The sequence below is a fragment of the Doryrhamphus excisus genome, linkage group LG5 (genome assembly GCF_037039965.1).
Source record: "Doryrhamphus excisus strain RoL-2023G ecotype Guam linkage group LG5, RoL_Dexc_Guam_v1.1, whole genome shotgun sequence".
NCBI lineage: Eukaryota > Metazoa > Chordata > Actinopteri > Syngnathiformes > Syngnathidae > Doryrhamphus > Doryrhamphus excisus.
Window position 1 is genome coordinate 2,315,979 of NC_136361.1, and position 13,868 is coordinate 2,329,846.

Sequence of the window (13,868 nt, forward strand, 5' to 3'; positions counted from 1 at the left end):
TGTAACTTTCTTTTTGCAAAAACTACAAAGTACTACACTTTATCCATGCACGTAAACGCCCCTCTATAACGTAAACAAAAATGTGCATGCATGCTTTAACTGTAGCATTCTGTTTTGCAGTGATGACACGCCCACTGCACGTCACTGACGCAAGCATGGTGCAGAGCTTTCCTCATTCAGGACAAGTGGATATGGTGGGGGGTGGGGGGGGGGGTGAATGTTCGCACTTTGAACGCGCTCCAGGTGCGCCACTTATCTTGATGATTGGGGCACATTTGTTTTTGTCCCGGTCACACTCGTGCGAGATAATACAATTACCTTTAAGACAAGGACCCAAGCAGATACAGTCGTGCAGTACTCTTATGAACCATTCCAACAATAATTCGGATCTTCTTCACTCTCACGTCTGTCAGGGGGATCGATTCACTTTCACTACCTGCCAATGAAATGTCAACAGCTGGTGATATCGAATAATAACTGGCACACATCCATCCAAACACCGACTTTAGCGATATCAAGTATATTTATACGGTATATTGTTTACAAATTAAGGGAATACGTCAGGGCAAAAAGCCAAATGAGTTATATGAGAACCAATAGAAGTTCTTGTTTTATATATTATATTGTTGTTATTTGTATGAAATATTGTCAAATATATACTATTATATCAAAACAAATATGTCACAATGAAAAGAGAAAAGGCTTGAAGTACACAAGTCTAGTATATAATGTTTGTTTTTATAAAATTTCTATATTAGTTATATCTAAATCAGTATCAAAATGGTACCCCAAATCCTAGTGGGCCATGTATGCCAGGGGTCTCCGAAGTGTGGCCCGAGGGCCATTTGTGGGCCACTGTTTATTTTTTATTGGCTCAAAATATCATACATTACAAAATAAATAAAAATATATATGCATACCAATACAAAATGTCATTTTATTTGATTTTGTTAGTATACAGCCTTGTGTGGAAAAAGCTTGGACACCCCTGCTGATATCGTATCGATACCAAAGCCTGCAGTCCTGTATCGTCCCACTCCAACGTCTGCATTGATAGACGGGTGTCTGTTAGTCATAATTCTAATAAGTAGCGACACCCTAATGACTTAGATTTTCTGTGCAAGATTAGCGTGAGTCAAATGCTGTCGTTTGCGCCTGCCGTGAGTGTGCTGTGCGAACCCGACGCTTCATTGTGACTGGCGCTAAAGACTCAGTCCGATTGGGTCCGGTGTTGATGGGAGGACTGAATAAATAGCGAGCCCAGATGCGCTCCGGGATGAGACGAGCAGAGGAAGTGAGGAGGAAGCCTCTCATTGTATTGTGCGCTCACAAGTCTGCGCCAACTGGGACAAGCTGCAACTTTTTTCCCCTCTCAACTTAACGACTCGCTTTTTTGTTTCCTTTTTTCCGATTCTCGCTGAGGTCTGTGAAGCAGACGCAGTCTTCAACGCTGCGAGTTGCGAAAATATTTTGTTTTGTTTTTTTTAAACGTAATTTCTCAAAATGATGATCATCATCGCGGAGTTCTTCGTGGTCATCCTGAAGGTGCTGTGGGCTTTCGTAACAGCCGGGGCCAAGTGGGTGGTGCGGCCCAAGGAGAAGAGCGTGGCCGGACAGGTGTGCGTGATCACCGGCGCTGGAAGTGGTCTCGGGCGGCTCTTCGCGAAGGAGTTCGCCCGGCGGAGAGCCACCCTGGTGCTGTGGGACATAAACAGCCAAAGCAACGAGGAGACGGCAGAGATGGTGCGACAGATTTATCACGAAGTGGACACGCCGACCTCGAAAGACGGTGAGGTTGTTTTTTTTTTTCTCCAGAAACGAGCACACTCTGTTATGCCTTTGCAGTGCATGCATTGAAATGTGGTAATATTACGTAATGCTACCTGCATACCTTTACAAATACCTTGAATTGCATATACATGTCAAACTATGCAACCTCGGGATTCAACCTGATAACTGTACACCTTTTTTTTGTTGTTAAAGTCAAAATGTTGACATTTGTAAAAAGGTCACAGAGACATCTTAAAGTGAAGTTAGCAAAGTTTTGTGTAAAGCTGCAAACCGGCTCATCCCTCCAACCGCGTCTCCTTCAGGCGGCGTTGAAGAAGTGCCTCCCTTCCAGCCTCAGGTGTACACATACGTGTGCGACGTGGGCAAGCGTGAAAGCGTCTACTCCACGGCCGAGAAGGTGCGTCGAGAGGTGGGCGAGGTGGACATACTCATCAACAACGCCGGCGTGGTGTCGGGCCACCACCTCCTGGAGTGCCCCGACGAGCTGATCGAGCGCACCATGGTGGTCAACTGCCATGCACACTTCTGGGTGAGGTGATGCACCGAGCGTGGATTGGTTTTTGTTGCATGTTTTGGTTTGATTCCGGTAGTTCCGTGGTAGTGTCCCCTGCTGGGTGTCCTTCAGTGTTTTGTGATAGTAGAATGTACAAAACGTGAACATAACCGGCCAAAAGTACAATCTTTACATGAAGTAATCAATTGCATGCAAGTCTGCAGCTCTTCTTGGCAGACTGTGTCCACTCTTCCACCGATTTGCAATGAAAATCTTCCAGGTTTCCCCCTCATTCAGCTTATCACTTGTCTCACTTCCTATGTTTTCCCAAATCCAGGAGTTAGTCAGGACCCGGCGGTTGGGTGGCAGATTTGGGATTCTGGTGTGTTTTCTGTGTAAAAAGCGTAGCTCCTTTCGGGGTAGCTTGGCAATGGGGGGGTGTGTATTAGAGGGGTGGTCCAGATGAAAGAAGGTCTTAATGAATGGCGACAGCCTGAGTGGAGGATGTGGTTCATTAAAGACACAAGCTGGTTTGAATGGAGCTTAGACTAATGGGAACCTGTCCACCATCCTTTTTCTTACGTCAACACATTACGGGCGCCGGCTGCATGCAAATGTTAGTTAAAATGGCTTACATTAGCTTGATGACTCCCCAATTAGGAGCTAATTGTGCCGGGATCTCAGTGGGGATATTGGCTAACAGGGAAGTACTCGTGCTTTAAAGTAAACGCCGGTCTGCTGGTGTTGTCTAAATGCATAGTGAGGGGGTCCCACAAAAACATGACAGCAGGTTTACAACTCGGTCAACACCTAAATGGCACCCCTGGGTGAAAGACTAACCAAGTGAGGCTGATTTAGGACGCAGGAAATTTCGTTTTACGAGCAAAGTCATCATTCGAAGACGCCGACAATAACTCTTTTTGTCCCACAGTGGAGATGCGGGTTTCCGAAGGCATGAGGGTGGGAATGGGATAGTCGGAGTAGCGTGTGCACCCCTATCCCGGTTGCATCGGGCCCTGATAGAAGCTGTAAGCAGAGTTTGGGGTGATCCGACGTGGCGTGATGCAACAATACGGCGTAGTCGGACCTTCTCTGCCGTGGCGGGAAAAGAGCAGGGTGGAAGGAGGTGGAGCGGGGCCGTGGGCCGGCGAGACGAGAGGGGTAATGGTAAGCTGCTATTGACCCACTTTATGTGACAATTGGTTTCTTGTCTGTGGATCAGCTTGACAAGATGCCAGGCGACAGGAGCCAAGTTCTGCAGGCTGCATTCCTGCTGTATCCACAGAAAGGAGGCAGCCAGGCAGAAGGGTCCTACTTGACTGATTTCGTTTGGGCCTCCCCCGCCCCTCCTCGGGCTCGGTGCACCTGTACGCCTCCTGTAGAACCAGAAGTGGCTACTTTACTGGGTTACTGGATACCTGTTCAAGTCTCGTGGGGATGGGATTTATCGTGGTGGAGGACTCTTTCAGAGCTCGGTTCTCAAATGGTACCGGTTGGTGCAACTGTTTTTTTAACTGAGGTGGGTTCTACTGGGGTCCGCCAAGTGGTGCATTTTGGGACACGGTTCACACTGATTAAGATTGAGAAGGCCACCAGATGAGATGATCAGCGCCACTTCTGTCGGCTGTCAGGTGAGATGTTTGTGGAAAAGTGAGCACAGCCATTTTTTTTTTGCTCCATCCTGGTGTCCTGGGAGAGGTCCGCCTAATTAGGCGGCCATCTGGCCCGACTCGGGGGCCAATATTTTGTTCATATTCCTGTCGGCGAGGCGCTAATGCAGCCTGACACCCCAGGTGCAAGACGCTTTGTGCGGCGGCTGAGGAGCGGGTAATTTAGCGGAACAAGGGAATGCCGAGACCCAATTACGGCCTCGGCTCTGATGTAAGACACGAGCCCCCCGGTTGCCTTCACACATTTTGTGTCCGATAGGTCAGCAGGGGTCAGGGCCGCATGCCGGGAGCTGCCATGAGAGGCGAGACAGACGGTGGTGTTTGTAGCGAGGGGATGAGCCGCCCCAGAGTCCAAAGCGCGATCCAGTTTCTGCTATCTGAAAGACGACAGCAGGAGGTGGCATCAGGGGCACATTTGAACTTAATGCCTCATTTGCACGCAACGTCCTCCCTCGCCCACGGCCGCCGCTGTTCTGGCTCGCTCTACGAGATTTATACCCTGGAAAAGTGCAGATGTTTGGAGTCCTGAGTACTTCTACCTGGCTGGAGTGCCTCCTTTTTTAATGCTTTCAAGTTTCATTACCTGTCCAAACGTCTGGTTTGATGCGGGTTTAACGAGGCCGTCCCTCCCCCGCCTGTGGATTCACGCTATCTGGTACCACGCTCCCTCTGGTTCTGTTTACTGAGATGATGGATTATTCTGGCCAGACTTCCCAGCTGCAATTAAACTGCAAGCTTTTACATGAAGGCAAAGCGACTGGGCACTATTTACTTTTCTGAGGGGGGGTTGTTCCAATTTATCACCATCAGCGATCTGGCTTTTGGGTTGCAAAGGAGAAGTCAGACTCCAGGCATTGTTCCTGCCGCGGCCTCGGAGAGATCAAGCGCCCGCTCTCCCAACAAAAGGCCTACTGGTTGTTTTTGGGACCTCCTGCTGGGAGAGTGATTGGTCAGTTCCTATGGTGGCAGTCACATGTCACACCTGCTGATTGGCTCCCACTGGGGGCCTTGGATGGACGTCAGGGCCCCCCACCCCCAGGCTTCAACTGGCTGGGAAAGATCCATATCCTCATCAAGTGTGTTTGTTGCTCGCCCATATGGGGAACTTTGATTTTTTTGTAGGGGGGGTTCAATAACAGTTGTGAATGGATGTGATTGTGTACGTTGAAGTATGATTTTTTAAGTAGCTTACTTCCTCTTACATTAGTAGTCAGGTATAAAATCCAGGTTGGTCATGCAGTAATCCCTCTGCAATATTATTTGCCAAAAATATGCACATTTAAGCAAAATGGACCCATTATTTGCCGATAGTAAGCATAGAAATCCGAAATGAAGTCAAGTACAAATCATTCAAACGACATATTCAAAGACGTTGCGATATGTAGTATCGTAGACTGGTCACTAGGTGTCAGTAATGTTAACAACACACTTGTAGTGCAGCTCTGAATGTGCTAAGCTAAAACTCAACGCCGACCCCCCACTCAGCTCCAATAGGACCGCAACACACGAGCATGAGTCTTATTTTCTGCAATTATGTCGACTATATTGGTTAATAGGAGTGTAAAGGTGACTATAGGGGTGTTATTTCATGTCTAGAGGGCTCTAATGTTAACATATACAAAACATATTGAGGTTTTCTATGCTCTTACTACAAGAATATTCAGTTTATATCAGTCTGGACCCAATTAACCACAATAAATAAGCAGAGTGTCTTCCGTATTTCATCTGATGGCCACTAGGGGGCAAAATATTAGCAAATCAAAGAAAAGCACCTGAGCTGGTGATGAATGATGTTTTTAACGTGATGTCTGAATGCCGATTGGTTCATTGCATGCAACTTCCATGTTACGGTAAGATGTGCAGGCAGACCCTTTTTAAAACGTGAGCCTGAATCGTGTCGAGTGAGAGGGAGGGAGGATTGCGATTGGTGTTGTCACCAGCCCTTTAGTGCCCGACTCAACAATGGCTATCAGATCTGTGTGGGAAAAGAACACATTGCACTGTAGCGTGCGTGCACACACACACACCACATACCTGCTTGTTCTGAAGGGTGGAAGAAGGGGGGGGGGGGCGGGGACTGGCAACACCTCATCCTCCTTTCTCAGCCTTTCACACCTGCCAAAGAGAAAGAGTCAACTTTTTGGAGCATTCATCCCACTTCATTTTTTCTGCCTGTTATGAATTGAGATGCTCCTTTGTGCATCACCATGGAGAAGACGAGGGGAGGGGCGATCAAAGGGCATTGGCACATGTGAACTAACCTTCTTCTTCTTCTTCTACTGTCCTGCCCCCCCTCCTTCTCTGCAGACCACCAAGGCCTTTCTCCCCAAGATGCTGGAGCTGAACCACGGCCACATTGTGACGGTTGCCAGCTCGCTGGGTTTGTTCAGCACAGCTGGAGTGGAGGTTAGTATCACAACACAGCGCATGCACATTCATGGTTCCCACCATCCGCCCCCGCCGCCCCCCCCACAAGCGCCCTTTTACACCAAATCCAAGCACACCGGGCTTGGTAGCGGGGATCCAGCCCCCTTTCTCTTGTTGCCCCCACCCCGATAAATTAAGAGACACAGATGCGCATTAGGGAGCCTCTTATAGATTCTTCTATGCGCAGCAGTGGGGACTTAGGGGGGGCTTTGGCCCCCGGACCAGAAGGAGCTGACAGCTCCCCAAGCGACGGAGACGTCTTCATCACGGCTTTGTAAGCGACTCGCTCGGTATTCATGTCACTGGCCATTTCCACGGATAAACTTTGGCCTTTTATTCCCTCGTCAAGTTGTGAAATTCATTTTTAAAATGGCCAACAAAGCCCTCGCAACATACATTAGCGGCCAAAACACCGCGATGCGCTCACAGCTTTCTTGTATTAGCATTTCAGGTTTGCCGAAAATTGTGCCTGTTTTTGTACTCGCTGTCTGTGCATTTTTAAAAATGTGTTAAATAACCTGCCATGGGGCCAAAAAGCTGTAATTTGCTGTGAGACATTTTTCATTGATTTTTAATAAGTTATATTAATGAATGATATCCAGTATAAAATTACGTATTTATTTTCAGCTAATGTAACATCTTTTCTGCTAACATTATGACAAGCAGCCTTTTTTTCTAAAAAATAATAATAATAATTAGAATTTATCCATAACTGTTTTTCCTCCCATACATGCAACTTAATTGTCATGATTAATACAAAATAGTCCTAAATAGATGGAACTTGGGCGGGTGACCTCTGGAAATTTAAAGGGGGAAAAAAGCTGAGTGTTTGCATTTTTTAATTCTAATTACACCCAACTATGCATGTATTGACTTTTGTACATGTATTTATAGTAATCCAGTACCTTGTTTGAAGTAAAAAAAAAAAAAAGACTATCTTTGAAGAAACCACAGTCATGTAAACACAGCTTAGTCAAAACCACTAATGACGCTACCTGCTGGGATGATGACCTATGTGGGGGTGCGGGTCCATGCAAGAACAAACACGTTCAACGTACAGAAACACCCCGACCTTATCATCCTGCTTTCCATGCAGGATTACTGCGCCAGCAAGTTCGGTGCCATCGGCTTCCACGAGTCCTTGAGCCACGAACTGAAAGCCTCGGAGAAGGACGGCATCAACATGACCCTGGTGTGTCCTTACCTGGTGGACACCGGTATGTTCAAAGGCTGCAGGATAAGGTGAGTCACACACACACACACACACACAGAGGTTGGCTCTTTTTGTGTTTGCGTGTCGCGAGGCTTTTTGGTGCTCCTGCCAAGAGTTTGCCATCTGTAATTTTCTCCCTATAAAAGTGGCTCACAAATAACATTTGATCTTCAAAGCGGGCGGTCAGCCGTGCCTTTTGTGCATCGCAATCGGCCACAAAGATAGGGACACTTTCCCAGGAGAGCTCGGCCAGCAGGTGCGCCGTGCCCCCACTGGCCCCGCCCACCACCAAGCATCACCATGTACTGTTATTGCTCATAACGTGCCGAAATCTTCTCTACATAACCTTTGTGATCAGTCCTAGAAATTTTTCCTCCTAATTTTCCCCTTTCTCTTGCATTCAGGAAGGAGATTGAACCGTTCCTGCCCCCCCTGAAGCCCGAGTTCTGCGTCAAGCAGGCCATGCGTGCCATCCTCACGGACCAGCCAATGATCTGCACGCCTCGCATCGTCTACATGGTCAACTTCATGAAAAGGTAACACCAACTCCCACCATATCGCCATGGCAACCACCCGCCCCACTAACCTGCACCTCCTGCAGCATCCTGCCCTTCGAGGCCATCGTGTGCATGTACCGCTTCCTCGGCGCCGACAAGTGCATGTACCCCTTCCTGGCACAGCGGAAGGAGGCCATGAACAACAACGACGCCAAGAACGGGATCTAGGCGGGAGAAAGGGGGGGGCTGCGGCACACAATCCTGCAAGCACGAGGAGGAGACGACCACTGTGGAAGGGGGGGTGGGGGGTTGAAAGACTGAATGTGGGCTGGTGCACTTGCATTGAGCAAATGCAAAGGTTTACCATATTGTTCCTCTGGAACAAAGAAAGCTGTGTACTACACAATGGAGTTATTTGTCGTTTTGTGCGTGTGTGTGTGTTTCTTTTTTTGTTTTTTTTTAAGAGACATCTATATACTGTCAGTAGTTTTGAAATCGTACAGAAACGGTATCCAATAATTAACTATTTAGTCACCAGCTTATCTAGCGTCATTGTGGGAATATACAGTATGTTACTGTACAGACAGTAAAAAAAAAAACACATCTTCACTTTTGGTTTTGATTTTTTTTTTTTTTGTAGACATGCACTGTAATTTTCTAATCTTCCTCTCCACTGCCCACCGTTTCAACAAGTTCCACGCCTATTTAAAAGATGTGTTCTTTGTCCAAGAAGTAACACAGGCGTCCGTTTGTCCCGTTCAAAGTGTCTTTCCATGTTGTAACCCAAATGACTCTCCCGATGTGACGGATGGGGATGACAGCGTTTGAAAAGTTCAGTGACATTCCAACAGGCATCATTCCTTCAGTCACAGCAATGAGCCTAAATTCTCTACCTCTTATTATTTTTTTGGACAGTATGACATCAACCTTTTTTTTTGTTTGTTTGTTTTTGTAATTTTCTGCTCCATAGCAAAGCAAAGTGTGGTTCCGATGTTTAGTGTCTCTACCTAACTTAAATTAATAAAGTGATTTAGATTATTACCAAATGGTGTTTTGGTGTTGCTTCCGCGTTAGAAAAGCCTCACTTTCTCGAAACCGGGTGACTCACGCCGGCGTCGCTTTCCATTGTTGCGTATGAGTGGCTGATATGGAGCTCCGCCGAGTCACTGCTGGTCTTTGTTAGCAGCGCTGACAATAGGAGATGATAATAGCAGTAAAAAGGAAAACCTCAATGAGTCATGCCAAGACATGAAGCAACATCAAATATAAAGGTTAAAAATACCCAATTGCCTTCCAAGATGATCTCACCCCAAAATTATTTTTTTCTTCCTGGAAAAAAAATTTAAATACATTTTTTAACAATTTAATTTTGTCATAATTTTTCTGTGATTTTTTTTTCATCCTAATGTGACTTTTTTTTATAAAAAAAGATTTCATTCTCATAGATTTTCTTTTTAAAAACCTTTCTATTCTATTCATGTTGTCATGAAGAAAAGTAAACATGGATGTACCTGACAGAGAATGGAGAACCTTCAGACTTGCGTCACATGGGTTCTCCTGCGGCGTGGTGGACATGGGAGGCGGATGAGCTGTAATGAGAGAAACAGAGTCTGCTTTGGTCCACACAATAGCGGAATCATGACACGTTTCAGACTGCCCTCACTCCTTTATCCTCCTGCTAACGGAGCGCTAATTAAGAGGCCTTCAGGAGGGTCGATGGCACATAATTCAGTGGGAAAAATCGATGAGGCCGGCATTTGCTATTGCACGGCACGGACTTTCTCCACAGCCGCATTGATTTTCTTCTATTTCGGGCGTGGAGGTTCACTTCCCATATTGGCTGCTACGAGCCCAGCAATTCATCTGAGGCCTTAACGTGGCCGCCGGCGTGGACAAGCTTCTGGAATAGAGATGTGCCACTAATGTGTGTGAACGGCCTTGGCGCTCCTCAATGGTCAGCAGATGTAGCTGCCAGCTGAGTCCATCAGTCAATCCTTTTGCACATTCATCTGGCCAACAGGAAGGAGCGGCGTGAGGCTGGAGCACAGGTGGTGGGAGCGCAGGTGATGGCGATGCTGACCTTGTTCCATTCCGCACCATCACTTCAAAGATAAAGAAGACCCTTAGAACACTTTCATACAGAGATCCAGCAAAATAGCTGGTAAGAGTAGATCCGGCATTTATTTACCTGTGCATTTTCCACAGAACCTAGCAAAGTGTGACACAGCATCTAGCAATCGGATACTTGTCAAGGCGCAACAATTACTTTCAACACAAAAGGTTGTTTGTCAGCTGTTAAACTCAACACCCGTCCCATTACACACAGGTCTAATACCACATCTATGTGTTTGTTTCGTTTCATATTTTAGCGGGGTTAACCTCTTTTTACACCTGTGAGACAGTGGGATGGATTACATTACATCATTATCAACGTATCCTCCAGAACTCGAAATACCCCGGAACCGGGGGAAACCATAATCATAATAGTCAGCGTCACGCTCCACCTGCAGTACATTTACGTAATGCTAGGAACGTTAGCTAAAACGCCAGCAAATTTAATTATGAAAATTCACACGTCAATCATAATAAAGCCAACAAAGACAGACCAGCATAAATCCATGAACACAAACTTCGCCTAGCTTGAAGTTAATATTAGCCTCTCCGGCTACATTTTCGCTAAAAATTACTAAAATAATTACTAAATACTAAAATGAAAAAATATTAAAATTACTAAACATGAAGCCAAAAGTCTGGTCTTACCTTTGCGGTTTTCCTCTTCACAACGTTCGTAAGAATTTTTATGCTAGTGCATTGTTTGGGGTCACACTGAAATGATTCCCACCAGAAACAAAGCAATGATCCCTATTTTAGACCAATTAAGTGTAACTTCCTGTAGTTGCATTTTTCCGGGTGAATTGCAGATACAGCCATTGGTCAATGTGAAATTTGGAGGCGGAATCACGTTTTCTATTGGCTGCTTTCGTGACACAGCTCACCCTAACCTAACCCTAAACATGAAAATGGATTAGATGTGCATTATTTAGTACCTTTGTATTTAACTTTGTCCAGTACAGATTCTGCTAAAATTCAGATGTTTTTAATTGAACAGAAATTTGGAAAACAAATTATGTACGTCACAGACATCACTCCATCAAAATATTTAACTTTAGATGTCCTGAAAAACCCCATGAGATGAAACTGGCTCAACGGTATACTTGCAGTGCCCTTGAAAAGTATTGAAACAGGATGTTCAATTCCTTTTTTTTGCCGTTGAGTGAACAACACCAGAAAACAACATTTAGCCTGTTATTTCCAGCTTGGAATTTGCCAAAAAGTACAAAGATGAGCCTCAAAAATTCGGGTATGACCTATTTTCAATCACATGTTGCACTGTTCCAATACTTCTGGAGGGCAGTGTCACTCCTTTTCACACTTGCATGACGCACATCCACTGAGAGGCAGAAAAAAAAATAGAGACAGATTTTTTTTTCACATGAACTGAGGTGTTTTTACTGCATCTTTCACACAAACGGACGCCATCTTCAATGCGGCCCTGGGAGAGAACAAGAGATCCAAAGCAGGCATTAAAAGCACCCAGTTGATGCCGCGACGGGTCAATAGTACACGACACACACAATGGGCGTAGATGTGACCGGCGGCCTGTGGCACCGTGCCTCGCCGCCACCGTCGGTCCACCGTCTTCCAGCGCGAGGACACGTTCAAACGGGACAGTCCAACCTTGCTAACACCACCTTTCTCCTTTTGTCCACATGAAAAAAACAGTTTATTGTGTGTTAATTTTGGGAATAAATTCATACACATCCATATAGATATAGATGAACTCTTTTTTTTCTGGTAAGTCAGCATACAAGGTAAGCTGGGTGACTATATATGAAGACAACAACTAGAACTTTCACAGCACTGGCATTGGTTAATTTTAAATACAGTACTCAAGCATTGTTAGATCCATAAAATAACAGAATAAAAGAAAAGTAATCCCCATCAAAACAAAGAAGCTACAAGTTGGCTCCCTCCTCTAAAATTGTATTTCAATGGCATGATGTACATATTTCTTTTAACCATACCGACAAATATTGATCCGGAGGGAATGATCGATCACCCCTCATTTCATACAGTACCATGCATCTCGCTTTTTTAATTTTTTTTTTTTTGATTCCTCTATAAACCGAGACTGAACTCATCACTAATGTGTGGAGATAGTGTTGTCTTCACATAGACTTCAGGTAATGTTTTTTTGTCTTACGGTGCACATCCACCCTATTGCATGTTACAGGTTATGCAGGAGACAGTGGCCATCGTGGGGGAAAAGGTAAGGGTTTAGTTACATTTTGGGCTCAGGCAAGGGGACGATTAGAGGGGAGGTGTGCCCGAGAGAGAGAGAGAGAGAGAAAAGGGGGTTCGGGGATGTCAGCTCCTGGACGACAGCCTTTGAATCCGTGCAGACCTGAGTGGTGGTGGTGCCTGAGTTAGTCTGTTTAGTGTCCGTCTTCCCTCCCGCAGGCCTCTGTGCTCTGCAAACACAAAGCAAAATGCGGTCAGGGTCAAGAAAGCATGAAAGGGGGAACCAAAGAGCTCAATTGCTCCTCACAGTGGTCATTAAAAAAAAAAAAAAGCTTAAAATAACTTTCTTCAATCTCTCTTCCTGCCAGTTATTGATGACAACCACCACATTTGTCAATAGAAATAAAGAAAGATGCATTTTAGGAAGCATGTGAGAAGGTCAGTGAGTGACAGAACGGGTGAGAGATGAGTGATGAGCAGCTCAGCCTCAAAGACATATTTTCCCTTTCTTCCACAATGGTGACGTAAATCTAGCGGTCTTTCCTCTCCTCCTTCCTTTCCTCTGCTATTTGATAACAGCCATGCCCGATTTTTTTTTTTTTCCACACCTACTCGGAAAATATTCTAGAAATGATGGGCAGGGATTTCCTCCTTGGCTTCTTCCTGGTTTCCTTTCCGAGCATGCTCACCGTGGAGGAGTTTGGGAATGATGGAGTGAGATTATGTGACTGTGTGTGGCGACTGTTGATTTGCTGGGAGGGCCGGAACGCCGACACCTCGCTGCAGCGGCTCTAACTGAGTGAGACCGTGATGCGCCGTACCTTGACAGGGCTGTCCACCGGGTCCAGTCCTTGCTCCGACAGCTGTTTCAAGGCACTTAGAGCAGCCTGAGACGGGGGAGATAGAGAGAGAGAGAGAGAGAGAGGGGAACAGATGGTCAAGTGAGTGCGCAGGGAGGAAGAGCGCGCTAGAGTGGGAGGAGCGTGAGTGTCACCCTTCAGCTGCTTTTCAAATAACACTTAACTCTGGGAAAGACAATGCCAGCAGGACACTTTCCCTTCACTCTCTGCTGTCTTTGGCTCCTCTGCTCTCACTGTTTGTGTAGCGCTATTGGCTTAACATTTACACTGCTTTACATTGCTGCCCAGTCGGTATGACTGAGTGACGTCTGTATTTGTGACAGCAGCAGCAGCGGCTTCAGAGTAGCATGAAGTAGAAGAATTCAAGCAGGTCATACAGTGACCTAGTACAAAAAAAAACCAAACATTTTATTTACTTACCTCGAGACAGCTACTCACCAAAATATAATACAAGAAGTCCTATGAATAAAATTGTATATGCATATTTTTTCATATTTTATCGCACTGTTCCACCTACTTTGACACGCAACATCGGTAGCAACCGTGTGTGTTTTTAGTTTGATGTAAATGACTTTTGGATCGAGACCGGCGTATCTACTTTGGGACCGACAGTGA

The 13,868-nt window shown here is 45.8% G+C and overlaps 2 protein-coding genes across 2 annotated transcripts in view; one reads left to right on the forward strand and one right to left on the reverse strand.

Annotated features, from left to right (window-relative positions):
• The first annotated feature begins 1,215 nt into the window (after window positions 1-1,215).
• On the forward strand, window positions 1,216-9,137 carry LOC131108623 (retinol dehydrogenase 10-A). The gene is made up of 6 exons (XM_058059776.2): window positions 1,216-1,789; window positions 2,094-2,320; window positions 6,262-6,360; window positions 7,478-7,623; window positions 7,999-8,130; window positions 8,196-9,137. The coding sequence occupies exons 1-6, from the start codon at window positions 1,504-1,506 to the stop codon at window positions 8,317-8,319; spliced, it is 1,014 nt and encodes a 337-aa protein (XP_057915759.1). The 5' UTR covers window positions 1,216-1,503; the 3' UTR covers window positions 8,320-9,137.
• Window positions 9,138-12,428: 3,291 nt separating this feature from the next.
• Window positions 12,429-13,868, reverse strand: part of stau2 (staufen double-stranded RNA binding protein 2) — a 59,388-nt gene continuing 57,948 nt past the window's right edge. The window contains exons 14-15 of the mRNA XM_058059775.2: window positions 13,215-13,280; window positions 12,429-12,623 (exon numbers count right to left, since the gene is read on the reverse strand). Of these exons, the coding sequence (XP_057915758.2) occupies window positions 12,588-12,623; window positions 13,215-13,280 (102 nt within the window). The 3' untranslated portion in view covers window positions 12,429-12,587. The remainder of the gene's footprint in view (window positions 12,624-13,214; window positions 13,281-13,868) is intronic.